The sequence below is a fragment of the Phyllobates terribilis genome, unplaced genomic scaffold (genome assembly GCF_046119375.1).
Source record: "Phyllobates terribilis strain yellow unplaced genomic scaffold, ASM4611937v1 Scaffold_7__3_contigs__length_470593459, whole genome shotgun sequence".
NCBI lineage: Eukaryota > Metazoa > Chordata > Amphibia > Anura > Dendrobatidae > Phyllobates > Phyllobates terribilis.
The window spans coordinates 254,896,891-254,921,810 of NW_027362767.1; the positions used below are offsets into that span (position 1 = coordinate 254,896,891).

General features: G+C 47.2%; 1 protein-coding gene across 2 annotated transcripts; it reads right to left on the reverse strand.

Annotated features, from left to right (window-relative positions):
• Window positions 1-526: 526 nt before the first annotated feature.
• On the reverse strand, window positions 527-16,977 carry UBA1 (ubiquitin like modifier activating enzyme 1). 2 transcript variants are annotated; one of them, XM_073640331.1, is made up of 26 exons: window positions 16,827-16,977; window positions 12,543-12,656; window positions 12,406-12,464; window positions 11,771-11,939; window positions 11,556-11,690; window positions 11,350-11,456; window positions 10,632-10,722; window positions 10,392-10,524; window positions 10,199-10,296; window positions 9,956-10,102; window positions 9,682-9,858; window positions 9,490-9,600; window positions 9,328-9,408; window positions 9,097-9,252; window positions 8,839-9,004; window positions 7,753-7,949; window positions 7,249-7,313; window positions 5,682-5,877; window positions 5,518-5,592; window positions 5,248-5,437; window positions 5,072-5,160; window positions 4,274-4,366; window positions 3,938-4,129; window positions 3,755-3,856; window positions 1,950-2,050; window positions 527-1,444 (listed from the first exon to the last, which is right to left on the reverse strand). In XM_073640331.1, exons 1-26 carry the CDS (start codon window positions 16,923-16,925, stop codon window positions 1,309-1,311), a joined length of 3,279 nt encoding a protein of 1,092 aa, XP_073496432.1. In that variant the 5' UTR covers window positions 16,926-16,977; the 3' UTR covers window positions 527-1,308. The 2 variants fall into 2 exon arrangements, with proteins under 2 accessions (XP_073496432.1, XP_073496433.1); XM_073640332.1 differs by lacking the exon at window positions 16,827-16,977 and adding an exon at window positions 14,335-14,492.
• Between the last annotated feature and the right edge of the window lie 7,943 nt (window positions 16,978-24,920).

Consider the following 24,920-nt stretch of genomic DNA (forward strand, 5'->3'; position numbering starts at 1 on the left):
CCAGCTCTGGGGTATAATACAGGGTGAAGTACACAGTAACTGCACCAGCAGAATAGTGAGTGCAGCTCTGGAGTATAATCCAGGATGTAACTCAGGATCAGTACAGGATAAGTAATGTAATGTATGTACACAGTGACTGCACCAGCAGAAAAGTGAGTGCAGCTCTGGAGTATAATACAGGATGTAACTCCGGATCAGTAATGTAATGTATGTACACAGTGACTGTACCAGCAGAATAGTGAGTGCAGCTCTGGAGTATAATCCAGGATGTAACTCAGGATCAGTAATGTATGTACACAGTGACTCCACCAGCAGAATAGTGAGTGCAGCTCTGGAGTATAATCCAGGATGTAACTCAGGATCAGTAATGTATGTACACAGTGACTCCACCAGCAGAATAGTGAGTGCAGCTCTGGAGTATAATACAGGAGGTAACTCAGGATCAGTAATGTAATGTATGTACACAGTGACTGCACCAGCAGAATGAGTGCAGCTCTGGAGTATAGATATTAAACTGCTCAAACACTTCAGAATGTCATCTTTTTTATTTTTTTCAGATTTCAAACACAGTATAAAGAGACATTTCTACAAGAACAGCAGTACTGTATTTCTCATTACACTAAAGCTATCTCTTACTGCTCTTCAACCCTCAGGTCACTGGCACGGTCTGGATGTTTTAAGTGTGGGCAAGGCAAAAAAAAAATGTAATCATGACGGTTGGCTCCCCCATGCAGTTGTTACAAGTCAGAGCACAGGACTCTCCAGCTCCCACTCTCCACAGCCAATAACCCTTCCTCCTACAGATCTGTATCATGCGGCAGAAGGGTCAAGCAAACTTGTGCACTAAACGACTAACGGTACAAATACATGGAGCAGGAAATGCCATCGGCGGTGAGAATTTCTGGGAAAGAATTCCCCCCACCCAAGGGACTGGAAACGTTTAGAGGGAGAAAGAAAAAGGATCCGGCTTGGATGTAAGCACCTCAAAATGGAGGGGCACTGGAGTGCGAGTGAGAGGGTAGGGTGCAGGTCAGTTGGATTTAGGAAAATGCTCACAAACCTCACACGATACCAGATGGGTGATGGGATTACGTTACAATGAGATTCGTGCACCCCCCTAAGTCATGATCTCTTCACCGCACTGACAGGTTAATAGCAGTGGAAGAGTCAAATTTTAAAACTCCTAAACTTTTTTTTGTAATTCTGTATAACGCCCCTCTCTCCCACCCAAACTCCTGTGCCCTTTCCAATATGCTCCAGAAACCCACTTTCCCCCAATGTGCATTGAAGCTGGAGATGTGGTGAGGCTCAGCGGATGGTGTAGCGCACGTAGGGGACCTCCACATCTTCCCCGTCATCGTCATTGCAGCAGAGCTCGAACACCAGAGCTTTCACGTGTTTCCCAATCTTCTTCTTCGACACTTTTGTGACAATTTCGGTCATCCTACAAAAATAAAATAAATTAAGAGTTGATACCAGGCCTGTGGAGTTGGTAAGCTAAACCTCCGATTCCTCAGTTTCCACGACTCCGACTCCCTCATACACGGCTCATGTTTAAGTGATAAGTTTACTGTAGCGCAGATTCATCTCAGCTAAAAGTCTAGACCCTTAGATCAGGAATAGGACAGACATTTATAGGACATTTCATAACTTTCCCAAATTCTAATGAAAAAAATATTCCCCACAAACTGCATTGAACTACTGTACACAATTTATTATATATTTTAGGAGTTGAAGTCGGTCCATTTTATAGCAGTGATGCAAAGACTATCTGACCTCTTTCTTATAAAGGCCTTGATAAGCAACTAAAAAATCAGGCTAAATCAGCAGCAAGTCATCAGTTTACTCTATAGCCCCACCTCAGGATGAATAAAGCATCACACAGTCTGCCCCCATGTGATGCATGAATGTGCCCAGCCCTCCGTGTGTAGGCGGGTAAGACTACTCACGGGATTTCAAGCCGTTCCTTTAGCTTGGCAGCTTGCATGAAGAAGGAGTAGAGCATGGAGACTCCTTGTGACAACATGGTGATCTCCAGCTTGTGTTCTCTCTGCAAACAATCACAAAGGTTTCCATGTCAGCCCCCAGGAGTGCATCAGGCCCCGACGACAAACATTTTTTTTTTTTTTTTCATACAACTTTCGGATTTGTTTTCAGCACTCAAAAAAAAAAAAAAAAAAAAAAAAAGCTACATATTTGGTATCTGCATATTCGTACTGACTGGGAGAATCATATTGCCAGGTCAGTTTTAAGTGAGCATGGGAAATAAAAAGACCCAAAAAGCAATTGTAGAATTGCACTTTTTTTTCCCAATTTCACTGCACTTGGAACTTTTTTCCCGTACACTATATGGTACAATCGCATAAAACAAGCTCTCTTATGGTCATATTGACAGAAAAATAAAAAAGTTATCGCTCTTTGAAGAAGGGGAGGAAAAAGGTAAAATGGCCAAGGCATGAAGAGGTTAAGACTGGGCACATTTCGGTGCCGATTCCGCATCCTGTGCACAAACTTCTGCACAGAAATCCACTATAGAAGTACATGGCCCCTCACTTGCTCCAGACATGCAGCAAAGTTGAACATTTTTTATTTTTTTTTTACTTGACCCGAGGAAGCAGCATTATAGCAGCACAGCGTATGGAGTTTCCTGCCACACTTGGTTTGTCGGTGCGCCCCCTTCTCACATTACCCCTTTCTTGTGAGAAGCATTGGGGGGGGACACATGACTGCGTTTTAGCTTGGTGTCTGTAGGAGGAAGATATGAGCTGTTTGTCTTCTGCACATTTTTTCCCCCCAGGTGGTGCGGCAGTCCATCACCTCATGTTCATCATCGCAGGGAGGCCGTGCCGTGCACTCCGCAGTACTGTACCTGCCTGCGGACATCATTTATCGCTCCTCCATGACTTTGGCACATTGGAGTGCCTGACACCTCATGTCTGTCTTCAAAAAACATGCTGCTATGTCCCTCAATATATTCATCGAGAAAGGGACTTTATTCAAAATAAAAAAAAAAAAATATTCCAATTTTTTTCCTTTGTGCCCTTTCGCTCACTCAGTGCTCCCATTGTGACACTAATCACCGGCATGCTGAACTTCTGAATAGTATTGTATACTTATGGTGGTTATTCCCACACCATTATTGTACAGCCGTGTTTCCCCAAAACTTCTATATACTCCCTGTGGCTGTTTCATTTCACAGGTGACCGGGTCCTGCATAAAGGAGAAACCCATACTCTGACCCTCATATATTATAATTACTTTATGCATTTGGGGGGAGACTCAGTTTTTGGTGTCCCTGCAGCAAAGTTGTGGCAGAAATCCTAGGGGACAGCCTGGGATTTCTGCTGTGGAAATACTGTGAGGCGTTATCCAGACGTGTGAACAAGCCCAGGTGACATACTGCGGCATGTGTAAGCATCATCATCCCCATTCCCTATAGGACGCACTATTGATGGGAGCGCTCCTAGCAGACTGGATGCAGAATTTTGCATAAAAAACATGCAGGTCCCAGATTAGGGCTTTTTTTTCTTAAATATGCAAATCATCAAAGGAAATGTCTAGCGGTGCTCACTTCTTAAGTGGGGGCAAGCAGCGATGACAAGGCTGTGTCCGTTTCTACCTGCAGGGTGCATGAGCTTCAGGCATGAACAGTACACATACACTATCTGCCTGGCATCCAGGTACATGGGACAATCAGCGCTGCTCACCCACATAAGCTGGACAACAAGGAAAATGGAAGAAATGAAAAACAAACCTTGAAGTAGTCCAAAAACTGTTTGAGTGTCATCTCCTCTCCACTGTCCTGCACACCCTTCACTTCAAACCGGTCCCAGAGAGTCCAATCATGTTCATAGTACTGTGGAGAGTTTATACAAGGTGCTCAGAGGGGGTCACAGAAGAGGAAGCGGCAACTCAGCAGCATGAGGAGGTCACTCACCTTGTGCTTCGGTGCTGCAATGGGCTCGGAGAAGCCAAAGAAAGGCAGCGCCAGGTTCATGAAGCCGTTCTTGAAGGACTCAATCTTCTTGTGTCCCTGAACAATCTTGTAGAGCTCCAAGCACACTAGGCCGACCACAGCCGCTGTGGTGGTAGCAATCGCTGGAATGATCTTCCCCGCTATCAGCTTGCTCTGCAAAAAGCAGACGAGAGATAAAATCAGGGGCAGAAAGCACATCACATCGCCCTCCTCAAGGAACCCCGGTCCAGTCACGTCACCCTCATAGATAGCGGCCAGAGACCCCCCACATGACATGCTCCTCCCTACATCACGTACCTTGTGACGGTCCGCTGGTGGGATGTCATAATTTTCGGCTCGCAGGTTAGAAGCAGCAACAATGAAGTCCATGTGAAAATTTGTGTCATCGTCCTATAAAATGAGAGACATAATAGAGGGACAAGTTGTAGCGCTATATCCGTATAATGTACAGAAAAAACAAAAAAAAAGTCACCATTGTCTGAGACCTAAAACTTTATTCTTCCATTGACGAGCTGTATTTTGGGGTAATATTTTGGGGGTACCCCTCACTTTAATCGCTTTTTATTGCATCTTTTGAGGGAAGTGCCATGATCAAAAAAATAATAGTTCTGGAGTTGTAATTTTTTTTCTTTACCGTTTGATAGATCATATTAGACAATATCACATTTTGTAAAGGGGACAATAGGAGATTATTTAAAGGTTTATTTTTTCTTTGTATATTTTTTAATCCTTGTAGATGTGAACCTGCGATCACTGGCACAATATTCTGCAGTACTTTTGGTGACATTAACGTTCCCAGCCTATTGCTGGCCTTCACGGGAATACAAAAATAGCAGCAACAGGAGCACCTTCACTACACCCTTTCCTGCCATATTTGGTGACAAGATGTCACATAGCACAACTGAGTCATAGCGGGGTCCAATGAGCACAGCCTCCCCCAGGATAGAACCGCATATTCATTACAGATTCAATGCAGCCAGCACCCATCATGTACAGCGCGGTCTCTGCACCTGAGCCCGCTCCGTACAACCTGCACCAGACATGTGACAAATATACATGTCGGGAAGGGGTTAAAGTGCATATCTAGGACTTTACCTTTTCAAAATCAATGGTAAACATTTTGAAGCTTGATAAACTTTCTGGCGTGGGCAGACTCTGCTTCAGCTCCTCCAGACGACTGTCATCTAGAAAACAGAAGAATTACGACTCCTGTTAATGACAAGTGTCCATCTCTAGGCTTCTCCTGATGACTCCATTAATAATAATCCTACCCAAGGAAGCGTGTGCATTTTGCATCTCTTGGTCCGACACGTGGATTTTCACTCCAGACTTGGGTGTGAATTCTACCACTCTGACAGATTTGAGGATTTCGATGACCGCAGCTCTGTCCGTGGATCCAGCGATACCGTAGGATTGTGCAAAGAGGTTAGCAGCGGCTATGATATAATCCAAGTGCAAGGGCTGCGGATACAACACAGAGCATAAGTCGCCCCCAAAAATCCAACTGCAGCCACGACTAACAGTAACATGCAAGAACTTACCGTGTTGCCATCGAAGGACAGCGGGTGAGGACATCTTTTGGGGCCAGACCAGAAAGGCGCACCAGAAGAGGTCAGCTGCGGAGAACAAGGCAGAGCGGTAAACGCCAAAATCTATAGTACTCAGCATTTATATAAAAAGGGACATGAGGTCAATGGTGGCAAACCTGTTCTGGTGGGAAGTTGTGCAGGAGCTGCCGGATGTTGTTGGAGTACTGGGTATGCCAGTGGTTACAAGCCCACGACACACAGTCTGTCCAGCTCTTGGGTCTCTCATTGATTAGACTTTTGTACACGGCTTCGATCACCTCCAGAGGCTGAGATCCGGGCAGCTTCAGTGTCCTCTCCATGAATTTTGGATCCCTGAGGATTAAAAATGTAAAAGTGATAAAGCTGCTTCATACGCTGATCTGGTCATCCATCAAGTTCAATACGAACAGTCGCTCTGGCAACTTTTTGATCTACGCACCAAGCTAGTATTAAAATAGTTACCAATCGCTGCCTAACTTCCGTTCCGCAGGACCAGCCGGGTCTTCTGTTTGGACCAGAAGTCGCTTTCTCAGTGTAATCCTGTGAGCTCTAAATGAGACACCCAAGCGAAGCATTGAGGAAGCGACTGCCGATCCACGCAGAAGCAGCAGGGCAACGCAGAACAGAACGAGGCAGCCATCGGTAACCGCAATGCGACTGCCGATCCACGCAGAAGCTGCAGGGCAACGCAGAACAGAACGAGGCAGCCATCGGTAACCACAAAGCAACTGCCGATCCACGCAGAACCAGCAGGGCAAAGCAGAACAGAATGAGGCAGCCATCGGTAACCGCAATGCGACTGCCGATCCACGCAGAAGCTGCAGGGCAACGCAGAACAGAACGAGGCAGCCATCGGTAACCGCAATGCGACTGCCGATCCACGCAGAAGCTGCAGGGCAACGCAGAACAGAATGAGGCAGCCATCGGTAACCACAAAGCAACTGCCGATCCACGCAGAACCAGCAGGGCAATGCAGAACAGAATGAGGCAGCCATCGGTAACCGTAATGCGACTGCCGATCCACGCAGTAGCAGCAGGGCAACGCAGAACAGAACGAGGCAGCCATCGGTAACCGCAATGCGACTGCCGATCCACATAGAACGAGCAGGGCAAAGGAGAACAGAACGAGTCAGCCAACGGTAAGCACCACGCGACTGCCTATCCACGCAGAAGCAGTAGGGCAACGTAGAACAGAATGAGGCAGCCATCGGTGACCGCAATGTGATTGCCGATCCACGTAGAACCAGCAGGGCAACGCAGAACAGAACGAGGTAGCCATCGGTAAGCACAACTATGGCAGAGGGGAAGATTAAGAATGGCTGGAGTACAAAGCTGTCATTCTCCTTGCTAATTATAGGAACACGCAAGGCAAAACTAAACAAGTATTCTGTTCAAAATGCAGGTGAGTCAATGGAAGCATCATCTTGTTTACAATCGTGCGGCCATTGGCCATGAGACGGTGGCTGAATGTTCGGCAGGGTGGCTAGACGCACCGTGTGGGATCTGATGGGGTGGGAGCACAATGATTCTTTGGCGTTTAAGAATCATTGTCCTGTACTAGGCATTATACAATACTGTCATATGTGGAGCGTCCCTTTAAAAATAAAAAATAAAAAGTGGGAGATTTTCACCATCCAAACATTTCACAAATCACTCTCTGTGCCTTTATTAGAGGACAAAAAAAATTGCAATTGAGACACTCACGTTAAATACTGGTTGACGTTTTCTGCCGGCTGCTTGAAGAGCCCCTCGAATTCATCTCGAGCCCACTGAAAATCAAGCATAAATACGCGGTCAGGCCTGGCACTTCCCAGCTCCATTAATAACAGCAGCATATTCTGATGCCCCAGGTGACATGGCAGTATCATTTATCCTTCCTGATAGTTGCAGGACTGGAAAGAAGTTGTGAAATTATAATGAAGCAAGTGCATTATAGGCACAAATGAGGGATCGCTGGGGTGGAGACTCGCCGGGTGTTGTGGTCAGAGTCCTGGTGTCATGGACTCCTAAGTTGGAAGGTTCTGCCATCAGGCATCTTATCAATCTTTTACAGAAAAAGCCCTTAAATATTCCAAACAAATAGCAGCCAATGAGATCTCCAATGAAGCGCCCGTCATACAGCGAGAATGTTAGATACCATCATTCTAGTTCAATTGCTCTACGAACGCATTTCCTGCCCCCGGGCCGCTGTGCCCCCTTTATAGTCACCTGTAAGGTATGCTCGATAGCGTTTGGGAAGTTTTTCAGGGTACATATTGGTATGGACTTTTCTGGGGGATCTTGGCTTGAGCTGTAGGACTCTGTGAGGAAAGGTATCACCACTTGGACGTTCCCTTTGGTCCCCAATGTTCCGGATTCCAGGAGTGGCTTACGGTAGTACACGCAGCGACGGTCCATGTACATCCCTACAGACACGATAGAAAGGAGCCAAAAATAAAAGCAAAGCGAAAAAGTAACAGGACGGACAGCACCCAGACTTCTGTTCACCTTACAAAATGAGACCAACGCAAGGTGAACTCGCTGATATCCAATGTGCCAGACAGATGATGTCGGGGGTTAGAAGGACCCGGCCCGGCAGATATTTTCCTTCTCTGGCCGATAAGCTTTTATAGCAAACACTGGAGAGATCGGCCGAGCTGCCTGCTCCTGTGTATGGAGGACTAGGGAGAGATCGCAGACGGACGGACAATCTCTGATGTGTGGGGCTTTAGACAAGAGACCTCACACGTGATTGCTTTCTATTTTAGTGTATGAGTATAGCCTACATATTGGATTAAAGGGGGCCAGTCAGCCCAAATGGCCAGTGTAAACTAAGCACACAGCTTGTAGGGTATACAGCACCAACTAAAAATGCATGACTAGTGCGCTTTTTGCTGCCGCTCTTCTGATATTTCACAAATTATGCTAATTAGGCTGCACGATGCATCCTGGGTGTGGCCAATAGGCTCAGTGTACTGTTCTGCCCACTGGTTTTGTATGTCTCCGCCTCCATCAGTGGTGACTGACAGAATTGGCTTCCCTGGAGCAAGTACCGTCTGCAGAGAAGGGTCAAGCAAGCCAACACTGTCCATCACCAGTGATAGACCAGTGCACTGAGCCTCGGCCACACCCAGGGTGCACCCGGCACCCCAATTAGCATTTTTGAAGAAACAGAAGTCTGCAATCCAAATCATAGGCAAAGTCTTTACGACGGAGGAGTGACGGTTGACATGTGCAATCTCTGCGCCGTCTGAAGCGGGGGTTTCCCTCGACTATAACCCTAAGATATTCGCTGTGTCTCTGCAGGCCACTTACTAGCGTCCACGTTATCAAGTGCATTGGCCACGCCATCAAGTGCTTCAAAGAAATCGTCGTCGTAAACCTTCTCGGTGTCAGTGCCCACGCGGTTCTGGTGCCCGGTGACATTCAAGCTCGGGTTCATCTGTTTCACTGCTGCAGCCGCCGTTTCAGATTTCATTTTCTGTTTGCAGGAATAATATAGAAAAAAAAATGATCAGAAAATGGAAAAAGAACGGATAGGCGGCTGCTCTACAGAACTAACACGGCACTCACCGTTACATCCCAGGGTCTGAAGAGGAACTGCCTGTTCAGATTGGACTTCTCTATGGTGTCCATGTCGGTCACAAAGACCTCACCACCATCTCCTGCCCCCAAGCCGATCATGGCAAAGTTTTTCAGCAGCTCACAGCCAATGGCGCCAGCACCAACCTACACAGGGGACATACAAAATGTCTGTGCGTCCTCTAAAGGACTGGCCTAATACCTGGGGACAGTATTACTTACCAGAAAATACTTCTGTTTGCCAATTTTCTCCTGAAATTCGGATCCAAACACAGCGATTTGCCCGTCATAACGAGATTTCTTCTGTTAGGAGGAAAAGCAGAAAATGTATTAGGAATAAGCAGAATTCATATCAGCCATCCAGTAAAACAGTCCAGGACTTACAGGACTACAACTCTCCTCGTTCAGTAGAGAATCCTCATTTTCTTCCGGCATGCATTCAATGGCATCAAAGTACAACCACTGCATAACTGGCATGAACTTTCCTGACAAGGCCTGCAAACATACAACCAAGTCAGTATGACCAACACCCCCGCACAATGACCCGGGCTGTATACAGCTGGATGGATGCCGCACCTTCATGGCTTCCTGGGCTGCTAACCCCCCAATGAAAGCATTAACGGGGGCAAGGTTTCCGGTTGCCTGGAAGGACAGCTTCTTCAGGAGACTTTCTTTCAGTTCCTCCTGCTTTGCAGATCCTGACAACTTCTCGTTGATCTCTTTGGTAAGTGCCAGCAATTCCGTAGCGTCAGCCTGTCCTCAAAAAAAAAAAAGCGGAAAAAATAAGTCAAAGATCTTAACAGCTCTGCAGGGAGGCAGGCAAAGTATGCGAGAGGCACAGACCCCTCACCTCATTGCGTGGCTTGGGAAGCCGTCCGTTCTTCTTCTGGAAGGCATGGAGGCCTTGGAAACCCAAGTGCAGCTGGCAAGGATGGTCAAACTTGGCAAAGTCTGTAATAAGTATCTCCGGCTCCTGGAGAGATTCTCTGATGGGTTTCTGGAAGGAAAAAATATAAAAATAAAACATGGGATGAAATTTCTGCAAAATAATGGTCCATTTGTCAGCAGAAGTCCCAGCATCTTGGCCACTTACAAAGCTGATTTTTTTCGGCATTTTTACTTGGCTGACAATGCCCCCTCGGACGTAGTCTGAGAACTTGGTAGTGTCGCAGATGCTGAAGGTGTAGGGTCCTGCAGGGAAACAACAAGCATGATGCGATCCTCATGTGCACCAATATCTAGGAACAGCTTACAGTGATACAAAAGGGAGTAAAGGACGGTCATACCTAGCACTTTGATTTCCACAGGATCGGCGTTGTTCAGCTCCGTAATGCCTTGTAACTCAGTGAAGGTTACATAATCGCCGCTTTCAAAGCCGTGACGAGCCTCATCCAGGCAGGTGACCACTCCTGGGCTATCCTACGAAAACACACAACATGTCTAACGGCACGTAGACCAGAGCGGCACAGGAACCTTCTGTCACTAGTTATTCTTGACAACCAGGAGTCTCCCAGAGGGCTTCATACCTTGGTAATCATTGAAATCATGGCACTTAGGGGCTGCTCTCCGTTGGGGTCCAGTACAACCATTTCAACACCAAAGTCACAGAACAGCTGCCTGCAAATAGAAAAATTCACAGACTTAGAAGATGGAACCAGAATGTTATAGATATCTGATCGCTGGAGGGGGGGGGGGGGGGGGGGGGTCTGGTTGCTGAATTTCCCCACTAATCCAGAGAACAAGGGGCTAGAAGTCACATGTAATCTAGTGCGGCCTCCATTCCTCTAGACAGTGTATGATGCGTTGGTCACACATACTACCACTCTGTAGATACAAGGGGGGATTTAGGAGTCCCACTTCAGTGATCGGATCCCCCATATATGTGGATAGAGAATATATGTTTATTGGGAAAATCTATATGTGCTGCCAAGCCATTGGGACGGAGCACTCCAGGCAAGGGCATTTATGTGACATCCTTAGAACATGGGAGTTCAGCAAAAAAGATTTATGCTGCCCTAGTGTGGGGGGTCCGATCCTCTGCGGCAGTCAGACCAGTACAACCTTCACTGCTGCGGCTGCCATAGGGGGTTTACAAAGCCCTGTAAAGTCATATTGTCACACAGCCTAATAAATGGCAGAGGTGCCCAGGATGCCGGCTGAGCAAGTGAAGACTGCCATGGTCCAGCTGTACTTTTGCCAAAATACCCCTACAATAAAAGCAACGAATTGTCAGTGATCACTTACCCAAACAGACCCCGGGCGTCAGCAACTATGAACTTTACGTTGTGACCGTGGCAGAAATCGCCCACTCGTAGCTGTTCATCTAAAGTTGAGCCAGCGAGAATCACAAGCTGGGGAAAGATACAAGACATTGGGGGATGTGCAATACAGGGAAAAACAAAAACAGATATGAGGCAACGATGGCCATATGTGGTCCTGGTGCTTCTTACCTGGAAGCTGGAGAGAAAGTCTTCAGTCAGGGGGCTGCTGGAGGCGCATACAGGCACATAGGTGTTCAGCTCAGCCAGTCTGGGGAGGGAGACGTCTGCCCGATTCTTGCCAATGTCTTCCTCACGGAGGTAGAACTGTCACATGAGAAATTATCAGCGATTCATCCAAGAAAACAAAATGTCAGCAGAGCAGACAACCCACCGTCACTGCTCACCTGAGAGGACAGGTCCCCCCACTCAGTGTTTGCTTGGTCATGGACGGTCACAGACTTAACGCCTCCCAGGATAATGTTCTTGGCGATCTCCACGCCGAGACCACTCATCCCTGAGATGAGAACATTGGAGTTCTGCATCCGCTTCATCGCCTCATGGCCCAAAACATACCTGGAAGATTAAAAGCAAGTATTACTAAACTATAAAATAATCCTACGTCTAATGCAGGCAAAGCACTAAAAAGCACTACCCCTTTACAAAAAGTTTTACCTATAAAAAAAAAAACTGGATGTGCTCACCCTCCCCTGGTCTCCACCGCAGCTCTCAGGATTTGCTATTGTGTACAGTGATGACGTTAGGTCAGCAAGTAAGCTAAGGTCACAGATTGGCTGCAGCGCTTTTGAGCAGAAACGAGCAACAGTGGTGGATATTTAGCGCTGGACCCGGAGAGGGAGAGAAAAGCACAGCAGTGGTGCTGGACACCCACCAATCTGATACTGATGACTTATCCTACATGTTTAACTCCTAAACAACCACTTTAGCACTGTGGAGACGCAGCTATTTGTCACTTTGGATATTTTTTTCATGAGCCAGAACTGAGTTTCCGTCCCCATAGCCTCCATCAGCTCATACTTACAGCTGACGAGAGTAGAGGCCCTCGTCGATCTCTGCGTCATTCCCGTTCCTAGCCATGCCCTGAAATACAACACAGCCGTCAGCACAAGTGACGGTGGGCACGTGTCCTACCACCCCCACGGGTGGGCAGGCGCTTACGTTGGCTGGCGCTGTCTGCTCGGTGCTCACAGAATTGGAGGATGCGCAGTTTGAACCCGTCTTTGTATCAGCTCCGGCCACGCGACGCTTCTTAGACACCGGCGAGCTGGACATCTGTGTACGGAGAGCGACAGGTCAGATTAAGAGACATCCGGTGCCAAAACAATAACCCCCATCCTCCTCCGCACCTCATATGGGACCATCACCAGTGAGCGAGGACAGCAAAGTATGAGGTGCTCAGGTTTAACCCCTTCCTGACGCATCAATCAGACTCAAGAGCCAAACCAGCACCAAAGATGGAGGGTGACGACTGTATTATACAGACGGCACCTGTCTTAAGACTCTGCTCCAGCCGCCACAGTGGCGTCTGACAAGACATTGCAGTACTATATAATCCAGTAAGAGGCAGCACCACGGCAGCGACAAAACAGACCCCATTACAGTCCACAGTGTGTGTCAGATACAGCAATGTCCCCATGGGAGGGGTCGGCCACTGGTCTACATCTTGTTGCTCTGCACTTATGACAGCAGAAGGACAGATCTTACAGACAGGTGCTGTGTTTGACACAAAGCGACTGATTTAATGCCGATGTGTGACAGCTTTTTTTCATTCACAGCAAGCAGAGGTCTTTCATAATGAGAAAGTAAAGCACAAGGATTACCGGGCGCAGTACCACACATTCAAGTTACCAGTGCACCACAGGATGGATTGTCTGCCGACACCCTGCCGATCCTGAGATTTGGTGACCATCAGCAGACCACCCCCCCACCCAACCTGCCATGCCAACATATCGCCACCTCATGGGCACCCGAACCTGGACTATTTATTGACCTCTGCATCCAAGCGGGTGAACGGCCGTGACTGATGCTAGAGGCAGGTACCTCCTGCACGACATAGGCGACACTTCAGCTTACCCCATCTACATCAGAAAGGGGTTAACCAAAGCGCTGGTGAAGGAGGGGATCGCAAGGTACAGAGCGGGTGGGGAAAGGGGGGGGGGGGTTGGCACTTCTTTTTTGCGCATTTTAACGACATCTCTGCGGTCAGATGTCAGCTGATAGTTGAGAATAAAACGTGAGCGGATCCAGCAGTGGGCAGCGCATGACACCAAAGAGCAGCAGTGGCAACTATGTGGTTGGTGACCTGGTAACGTTGGAGTGACACCACCAACCCTGAAAAATGACAGACGTCTAGCCCAGGCGCACGGGGTTAATTGTCTCCAGGAAGAGGAAGCTCCGCAGCGCCTGGATCAGCGCACACACCCCGGCCTGGAATCCAACACCGAGCAATGAATTAGATGAGTCCCCTCCATCACTGCCTATGAGGGTGGTACCGCAAAACCACAGCGCTCGCCCATAGCAACCAGTCAGGTCTCAAAGAAAGATGCTGCGCCCCCCGAGCCCTGACCTCACTTTATACTGGAGGGGTAATAGAATATAATATATATTGCATCTTGCGACATTGTTCGCGCCGCCGATTAATTACAATCTACGGTGCAAAACAGCGCAGCGACGATCCAAAAGCGCTAAAAATGGCGGCTGGCGCAATCTGCAGGCGGATACTGAATATACTGCTCAGTATAAGGGCGATAGGACGGCTGGCTGTGATACGGCCGTACAGTCCCGGTCACACACGGTGCAGCAGAGTACGGAGGCTCTGCACGGACCCAGGATGACTCAGTGACAGGACATGTCCGGGCAGACACGGATGGAGCAAGCACCCGGGGACACCATAGGAGCTCCATCAGGCTCCCGCACGGCGTGCTCGTTACATGCAGCACCAGTCACTCACCAATCCCACCGGGGCGCGCCCCGTTCTTCTTCCTTAATTCAGGGCACAACCGGCTCCGGCCTAACACAAAAACAAGATGGCGGCAGCCCGGAACACGGCAGAAAAGAACGCAGCGCGCCCGGCCTCATTAATATACAGCAAAGGGCGGGGCTAGCCTCCTCCAATAGCCGCCGGCGACTCAGAGACCACGCCCACAAACCTTGCGTCTGGAGGTTACAGATTCCAAACCACGTGTCTGCGTGTCAGGGCCGGGAAGAGTGAAGCGCGCCTCACCTTATCACGTGAATGGCGTAAACCAATAGCCTTTGGAGAAGGAGGATAAAATGGCGTTGCGTTCCACAGTGGAACGCAAAAAGCTTGCTTTCTTTTAATCAAATATGGACGTCATTTTTTTTTGAGGGGGGGGTGGACATGTGACATAATGGTTAACAAACAAGTGAACTAAAACAGTCACTATCTGACATCTGTACTACTGTGCTATACTTCAGGACTTGCTGGGACCTGTGGTTCTTCTAATGCTGGAAAAGCAAAGGTTCCTTAACGCAATAAAGATAACCTTAACAATTATACAGTGACCTGTGATTTAACAGCCCATGCACAACTGTAACCCCCCAGCATCTCCCACACTGGGAGTTGTAGTTTCATAACTGAGAAGCGCCCATAACTTTACTGTTATATTCACACATCACAATGTACTGACAAGACCGCCCCCAACAAAGCCACGAAGCCATGTGATGTGTTGTCATGGAGACCACAATTTGACGCCTCCATGTACTACAACTTTAGAATAATGGACTGCCTAAATGTGCAGGACGAGCCCCCCAATCAGCCTGCTGCGTCCGTTATCGTAGACGGCGGCTGGGAGACCCTGTTCTGTACATGAAAAATGTAAAAAACGCTTTCTAATATTTTATTTCTAAGCTGAGATACTATCAAATAAAGTTATAGGCCTAAAGCCTGAGGCTGCACCACTGAGATTGTGAAAAGCACGCACGATATATACAAACATACTGAGGCCCTCACGTGTGTGCACCCGACCGCCGGAACAGGTCTCCATGACAACACGGAGGGGCAGACACTGATGTCAGAATCTCTCAGTAGTGCAGCCTCCAAATGGTTGCTAAGGGCAACAGTCACTAGTGTAGTAATATTCCTTATTTCCTTTCGCGTCACTTGTGAGATCCGCGTTGCCTAGTTACACAATCTACAGGACACACAGGGATGTTTTCCCCTTATCTGAGGCGCCATGTCAATATTGTCCGCGACTCACGCCACATTGCGACTGTCAACGAAAATCCAACCTGGCTGGACTCTGGTCCCAAGTCGCACACAACTGCCCATTACAGCCCGCCAACTTGTGTATATCAGTCTTTTTTTTTTTTAATGGGACAGTCCACTTTTTTATGCAGAATGGCTGTAAGGAGGACCTGTCACAAGTGTCCAGTTTTTTGCACTTATTTTTTTTCTGGTGCTCCCAAGTATTTTTTTTTTAAATCAGGACACATGGTCCTTTTTATCTAATGCAAATTTTTATGGTCTGTACAAGGGGGTGTCGCTCTCCGGATCCTCGTGGGTGTCTTTTATACCCGGGAAATTAATTAAGGGCTAAAACTGGATACTTTTGACCTAGTGGCAGGTCCTTGCTAAGGGTCTCTCCGATGATGCATTGTAAGTAAGCGACGGTGGACAACCCGTTTAAAATAATAAATTATAAGAAACATGTCAATGCCGGCCATTAATCTCTACTTCCTGCAGTCGTAATAACAGCCTAACAAAACGCCATGTGACCAGCTGCAGCCAGTCAGCGGCTGAGGTGTGTAATATCTGCTGATAGCGATTGGCTGACTGGTCAGTTACTGGGATATAAGATAATGGAGAAACCAGCATGGGCAAGAAGGAATAAGGTGAGTTTTTTTTTTGTTTTTTTTTTTTTAAGAACTACACTCATTATGATTTTTTTTATATTCCCCCTTAATTGCATTATTAATAAAAAGTATTTTTTTCCCTTTCTGTTCCCGATATAATTACATGTCTTAGCAGGGATGACAGGGATCCGATGCAGAGAAGTGACAACATCTGCAACACTGTAAATTCACACACTGGGGTGTCAGTGAGATCTATCCAGACCTCAATATGTTACTATAGAGGAGCTCTGCGACCTGAGGCTCTGTAGATGTGGAGAAACTACAGATCCCAGCATGCCCTGACAGCCTCAGGCTGCACTACTGACCCTTCTGCTGTCAGGGCATGCTGGGAAGTGTAGTTTCTCCGCAGCTGCAGAGTCTCAGTGGTGCAGTACACAGCAGCCGTACAGGCAGCCCTTGTATACAGATCACATATCCCACGTGTTTGGGCACGGAGCCCCCCCACCCAGTCTATTATGTGCTTTTACCCCACACACACGTGCTTCAAATCAACAATCAACCCCAAAAAGCAGAGCCCCGGAGGCAGCTGAGGCCTCGGCCAGCACCCCCCGCCCCCAAGCCCATTACCTGGGATCGGTTATCACACAATGAATTGTCACTGTCCCTCGCCGGCCGCTCCTCCATGTCTCCCGCGTCGCGCAATACGACGTCACGGGAACGGCGCATGATAGTGACATCGGTGAAGCCCGGGAGGTTACTGGAATGACGTCACCGTAGGCGCGACTGGGAGAGACCGCTTGTGGTGCGAGGAAGAGGGGTGTGTATGGATGGGATGAACCATGTCACGTGATGGGGGGGAGGTAGAAAATAGAGGAAATAGAACAATTAAATGTGTAAAAAAAAAAAAAAAAAAAAAAAGTTCTAGTCCCCAAATGAGTAAAGATCACAGTGGCCTAAATGTCATCTTTATTGTGGAGTGACTTGTTTTATGCGTTCTACACACCAGGTGACCGCGGCGTAGCAGACGTTTATGGGATGTGGGTGGTGACAATGTTGTGGCATAAAACGAAATGAGGGTTGCGACGTCAGCTGGAGCTGTACACCGCTTCTGCCCTTCATTAAAAATCACATTTTCAAGGTTTAAAGAAGTTGTCCAGTACAGTACTTTATAATTCCCCCCAATGTATCCCCCCGGGACTTTTTGTAAATACCTTCTGTTTCTGATAATGCCTGTGAGCGGCGCTATCGGTGGCCACTCACAGGCATCACGTGACCCCGCGCTGACGTCACGACAAGTGAGGCATGGCTCAGCGCTGGGATCCCCATGGCGGTCGCTGGGTTGTGGGTGGGGATACCCCCCGCGTCACACCCAGCATCCACCGCGCGCTTTCCCAATGAATGGGGAGAGGCAGAGTGAGCGGTGGATGCTGGGTGTGACCCGTGGGGTAACCCCGCCCACAGCCCAGCAGCCCCCGGTGGAACCAGGAAGACAGAGACCCCCGGCTGTAGCCAGCACTTGACGTGACGTCAGCGGATGCCAGAGCCGGCTGCAGCCGGGGGTCACGTGACGCCAGTGAGCGGCCAGTGATAGCGCCACTCACAGGCAGTAACAGCAACGCAAGGTATTTACTAAAAAGTCCCCGGGCCCCGGGGAGATACATTGGGGGGGAGGGGGGGTAATATGAAGTACTGGACAACCCCTTTAAGCCAAAGGGTGGAGTAATAGGGAAGAAGGGAGCAATGGTCGCCTGTGGTAAAGCTGCATGGTGTCACAGATCCGCCATAGCTCCCATTACAATCCTGACCTTTCCTCTAAGTCTCGCCGTTACCTACCGTCATTGATCTCCTCTAATATCCCGACCCCCAACCTCCAAGTCCGCCACCATCATCACCCCCATCATCATCCCAATGAAAGTCCCTGTAGCGCCTTCTAGCGAGACCCTGCTATGGCGCATTCAAACGTCCATATAAATGGGTGCAAGATCGGACCACAGCGCACGGACTGTCCGCGGGTCTCTGATAGGAATACATGAAGCTGTGCCGCTCAAGTCAGCACAGCCGCGGCCATTCCTGGCATTGCGTCCAATGTCATACCAATTTGTACAGACGTGTGAATGCGCCCTGACAGCCAGCAGAGGATGACTAGTAAGGTTCAGGCACCATATGAATACGAATGGGGCCACGTTATGCCCGTCTTAATCAGGTGTAGCTTTTCTTGCAGAGAGCGTGACTCTTGTAATTCTGGTGGAAACAGTCAACAAGCAGGGTAAGGCTGTGGATGTCCCGTATCTGGACTTATCAAAGGTGTTTGATACATATAATGAGAGCAATGGGATAAGGGGAAAATATGTGTAACTGGGTTGACAACTAGCTCAGGGATAGAAAACCAAGGATGATACCTACACAAATCAGGTTGGAAGAACTGCAGATGAGGGGTTATTCAGTTTGGAAAAACGAAGGCTTAGGGGCGATGTTATTACAATGTACACTGCTCAAAAAAAATAAAGGGAACACTTAAACAAGAGAATATAACTCCAAGTAAATCAAACTTCTGTGAAATCAAACTGTCCACTTAGGAAGCAACACTGATTGGCAATCAATTTCACATGCTGTTGTGCAAATGGAATAGACAATAGATCGAAATTATTGTCAGTTATCCAGACACCCTCAATAAAGGAGTGGTTCTGCAGGTGGGGACCACAGACCACATCTTAGTACCAATGCTTTCTGGCTGATGTTTTGGTCACTTTTGAATGTTGGTTGTGCTTTCACACTCGTGGTAGCATGAGACGGACTCTACAACCCACAGAAGTTGTTCAGGTGGTGCAGCTCATCCAGGATGGCACATCAATGCGAGCTGTGGCAAGAAGGTTTGCTGTGTCTGTCAGCGTAGTGTCCAGAGGCTGGAGGCGCTACCAGAGACAGGTCAGTACACCAGGAGATGTGGCGGGGGCCATAGGAGGGCAACAACCCAGCAACAGGACCGCTACCTCCGCCTTTGTGCAAGGAGGAACAGGAGCTGCACTGCCAGAGCCCTGCAAAATGACCTCCAGCAGGCCACAAATGTGCATGTGTCTGCGCAAACGGTTAGAAACCGACTCCATGAGGGTGGTATGAGGGCCCGACGTACACAGATGGGGGTTGTGCTCACAGCCCAACACCTTGCAGGACGCTTGGCATTTGCCACAGAACACCAGGATTGGCAAAGTCGCCACTGGCGCCCCGTGCTCTTCACAGATGAAAGCAGGTTCACACTGAGCACATGTGACAGACGTGACAGAGTCTGGAGACGCCGTGGACAGTGATCTGCTGCCTGCAACATCCTTCAGCATGACCTGTTTGGCAGTGGTTCAGTAATGGTGTGGGGTGGCATTTCTTTGGAGGGCCGCACAGCCCTCCATGTGCTCGCCAGAGGTAGCCTGACTGCCATTAGGTACCGAGATGAGATCCAAAGACCCCTTGTGAGACCATATGCTGGTGCGGTTGGCCCTGGGTTCCTCCTAATGCAGGACAATGCCAGACCTCATGTGTCTGGAGTGTGTCAGCAGTTCCTGCAAGATGAAGGCATTGAAGCTATGGACTGGCCTGCCCGTTCCCCAGACCTGAATCCGATTGAGCACATCTGGGACATCATGTCTCGCTCCATCCACCAACGTCACATTGCACCACAGACTTCCAGGAGTTGGCGGATGCTTTAGTTCAGTTCTGGAAGGAGATCCCACAGGAGACCATCCGCAACCTCATCAGGAGCATGCCCAGGCATTGTAGGGAGGTCATACAGGCACGTGGAGGCCACACACAATACTGAGCCTCATTTTGACTTGTTTTAAGGACATTACATCAAAGTTGGATCAGCCTGTAGTGAGTTTTTCCACTTTAATTTTGGGGGTGACTCCAAATCCAGGCCTCCATTGGTTAATAAATTTGATTTCCATTGATGATTTTTGTGTGATTTTGTTGTCATCACATTCAACTTTGTACAGAACAAAGATTCAATGAGAATATTTCATTCACTCAGATCTAGGATGTGTTATTTCAGTGTTCCCTTTTATTTTTTTGAGCAGTGTACAAATATATGAGGCGACAGTACAGAGATCTTTCTAATGAACTTTGTACCCCTAGGCCTGCGACAGGGACAAGGGGATATTCTCTATGTCTAGAGGAAAGAAGGTTTAATCATAATCACAGATGCAGATTCTTTACTGTAAGAGCAGTGAGACTATGGAACGCTCTGCCACATGATGTTGTAATGGTTACTTCTTACATTGAGATGCCAGCACAGACCTGACATCCACAGTTTATTATATCAGGGAGGGACACACAAACCTGACTTTCAACCTATATTACAGGGAGGGAAGCAAAGACCTCACTTTCAGCCTGTATTACAGGGAGAGACATGCAGAACTCACATCCAGTCTACGTTACTGGGAGGAAAGCACAAGACTCACATCCAGCCTATATTACAACGATGGACGAACATCCAACCTATATTACAGGGAGGGACGAACAGAACTCACATACAGCCTGTATTTCAGGGAGGGACGCACAGAACTAGCATACAGCCTATATTACATGGAGGGACGCACAGAACTCGCATACAGTCTATATTACATAGAGGGACGCACAGAACTCACATACAGCCTATATTACATAGAGGGGCGCACAGAACTCACATGCAGCCTATATTGCATGGAGGGACGCACAGAACTCACACACAGCCTATATTACATGGAGGGACGCACAGAACTCACACAGCCTATATTACATAGAGGGACGCACAGAACTCGCATACAGTCTATATTACATAGAGGGACACACAGAACTCACACACAGAACTCACAGTCTATATTACATAGAGGGACACACACAACTCACATAGTCTATATTACATAGAGGGACACAGAACTCACATAGTCTATATTACATAGAGGGACACACAGAACTCACATACAGCCTATATTACAGGGAGGGACGCACAGAACTCACATACAGCCTATATTACATAAAGGGACGCACAGAACTCACATACAGCCTATATTACATAGAGGGACGCACAGAACTCACATACAGCCTATATTACATAGAGGGACGCACAGAACTCACATACAGCCTATATTACATAGAGGGACGCACAGAACTCGCATACAGTCTATATTACATAGAGGGACGCACAGAACTCGCATACAGCCTATATTACATAGAGGGACGCACAGAACTCGCATACAGTCTATATTACATAGAGGGACGCACAGAACTCACATACAGCCTATATTACATAAAGGGACGCACAGAACTCACATACAGCCTATATTACATGGAGGGACGCACAGAACTCGCATACAATATTACATAGAGGGACGCACAGAACTCACATACAGCCTATATTACATAGAGGGACGCACAGAACTCACATACAGTCTATATTACATAGAGGGACACAGAACTCACATACAGCCTATATTACATAGAGGGACGCACAGAACTCACATACAGTCTATATTACATAAAGGGACGCACAGAACTCACATAGTCTATATTACATAGAGGGATTCACAGAACTCACATACAGTCTATATTACATAGAGGGACGCACAGAACTCACACAGTCTATATTACATAGAGGGACGCACAGAACTCACACAGTCTATATTACATAGAGGGACGCACAGAACTCACACAGTCTATATTACATAGAGGGACGCACAGAACTCACACAGTCTATATTACATAGAGGGACGCACAGAACTCACACAGTCTATATTACATAGAGGGACGCACAGAACTCACACAGTCTATATTACATAGAGGGACGCACAGAACTCACATAGTCTATATTACATAGAGGGACGCACAGAACTCACATACAGCCTATATTACAGGGAGGGACGCACAGAACTCACACAGTCTATATTACATAAAGGGATGCACAGAACTCACATACAGCCTATATTACATAGAGGGATTCACAGAACTCACACAGTCTATATTACATAGAGGGACGCACAGAACTCACACAGCCTATATTACATAGAGGGACGCTCAGAACTCACATACAGCCTATATTACATAGAGGGACACACAGAACTCACATAGTCTATATTACATAAAGGGACGCACAGAACTCACATAGTCTATATTACATAGAGGGACGCACAGAACTCACACAGTCTATATTACATAGAGGGATTCACAGAACTCACACACAGCCTATATTACATAGAGGGACGCACAGAACTCACACACAGCCTATATTACATGGAGGGACGCACAGAACTTACACAGCCTATATTACATAGAGGGACACACAGAACTCACAGTCTATATTACATAGAGGGACGCACAGAACAACTCACTTCAGCATTCGGTTAGTATTTGGTCAGTATTTTTTCTCAGGAGTGGGAGCCAAAACCAGGTGAGGAACAATCAGAAAAAAAGTATAATAGAAACAAGTCACCAATTCTGCATTTATCACCCACTCCTGGTTTTGGCTCCCACTCCTGAGAAAAAATACTGACAGAATACTGATCAAACACTGATAGTGGGGCCGTAGACAATATTACAGTAAGGGGAACACATATCACACTTCCAGCCCCTATTACTGGGAGAAATGAACAGAATTCACATCCAGCCTATATTACAGGGAGGGAAGCCCAGACCTCACTTCAAATTATGAAAAAAATATTTTTCCAAGTCAAAAGGTAGCACTCTGAGTACACTGACTATGCACATTAATAAAAGTAACGATAAATTTTGTCTTTATATAAAACAGATTTTTCCAGAAATGAGTTACTGAGAATTGTAGAAAAGGGCTGTCCCATAAACGTTTATCATCGATCTGCAGAATAAATATAAATGTGTGATTGCTGGGGGTCTGGTTGCCAGGACTCCCTCCGATCCTGAAAACAGGAGGTTGAAAGTTCCCTATGGTGAATGGAGCAGTAGTGAGCATGTGCAACCGCCACTCCTATAGACAGTGAATGGAGCATGTGCAACCGCCACTCCTATAGACAGTGAATGGAGCATGTGCAACCGCCACTCCTATAGACAGTGAATGGAGCATGTGCAACCGCCACTCCTATAGACAGTGAATGGAGCATGTGCAACCGCCACTCCTATAGACAGTGAATGGAGCAGTAGTGAGCATGTGCAACCGCTACTCCTGTAGACAGTGAATGGAGCAGTAGTGAGCATGTGCAACCGCTACTCCTATAGACAGTGAATAGAGCAGCAGTCACACATCCCCACTACCACATTATTCATACTTAAAGGAGATCTTTCACCTCGGAAGTTTACTTAAGTATTGTATTCCTGTGCTCCCCTGATAATTCCTGTGTGTCTTTTGAATCCATCATATGGCCCCAGAGATAGTGGTCTTTTTATTTAATGCTAATATATATTAGTTTTACCAAGGGGCGTAGCGTTTTGTTGCTCTGCGTTTACCAAGAGAATATGGCTCCTTGGATAAGACCATAAATATTCGCGCTAAATAAAGAGACCTATATCTCTCCAACCATATGGCGAATTTATAAAAAAAACTCAATCATTGGGGAAATATGAATAATAAAAGAATGGCCACTTTTCTGCCCAGATTGGTGAAAAATCAAGGGGGTGCTTATTAAACTAGAGACGACAGCGTGGAGCGGGGACAGTTCCTAGCACTTCACAGATGGTGGAGGAATGCGGGCTTATTCTCTTGAAAGATCGTTCTTCATTCAGTGGAGTTGAGTGAATCCAGAACAAACTTGTCAGATTAAAGTAGCGGGTGGACAGTACCTTTAAGGATAATGTGTTTTTCGGTGAAATCATGTCAGATCAAGAGAGAGTCTTGACAGCACCATATTAAAAAAAAAAAAAAAAAAATTAACTTTGCACATTTCTTTATTTGACTTTTCAGTAGCATTTAGTTTCAAGATTTCCTTTAGGCTGCAATCATGCAAATTAACCCGTCTCATTGCAGTGCAGCTCTGGAGTAGAATACAGGATGTAACTCAGGATCAGTAATGTAATGTATGTACACAGTGACTGCACCAGCAGAATAGTGAGTGCAGCTCTGGAGTATAATACAAGAGGTAACTCAGGATCAGTAATGTAATGTATGTACACAGTGACTGCACCAGCAGAATAGTGAGTGCAGCTCTGGAGTATAATACAGGAGGTAACTCAGGATCAGTAATGTAATGTATGCACACAGTGACTGCACCAGCAGAATAGTGAGTGCAGCTCTGGAGTATAATACAGGATGTAACTCAGGATCAGTACAGGATAAGTAATGTAATGTATGTACACAGTGACTCCACCAGCAGAATAGTGAGGGCAGCTCTGGAGTATAATACAGGATGTAACCCAGGATCAGTAATGTAATGTATGTACACAGTGACTGCACCAGCAGATTAGTGAGTGCAGCTCTGGAGTATAATTCAGGATGTAACTCAGGATCAGTAATGTAATGTATGTACACAGTGACTGCACCAGCAGAATAGTGAGTGCAGCTCTGGAGTATAATACAGGATGTAACTCAGGATCAGTACAGGATCAGTAATGTAATGTATGTACACAGTGACTGCACCAGCAGAATAGTGAGTGCAGCTGTGGAGTATAATACAGGATGTAACTCAGGATCAGTAATGTAATGTATGTACACAGTGACTGCACCAGCAGAATAGTGAGTGCAGCTCTGGAGTATAATTCAGGATGTAACTCAGTATCAGTAATGTAATGTAT

What these genes read in the sequence shown, in the direction of transcription:
- UBA1 (XM_073640331.1), bottom strand. Translation starts at nt 16,925, where the DNA reads ATGCGCCGTTCCCGTGACGTCGTATTGCGCGACGCGGGAGACATGGAG. An exon ending in TTCCCAAGCCACGCAATGAG is followed by an intron (nt 9,859 to 9,955) that starts GTGAGGGGTCTG and finishes TTTTGAGGACAG; the next exon opens with GCTGACGCTACGGAATTGCT. An exon ending in AACGTCAACCAGTATTTAAC is followed by an intron (nt 5,878 to 7,248) that starts GTGAGTGTCTCA and finishes TTTAATCCTCAG; the next exon opens with GGATCCAAAATTCATGGAGA.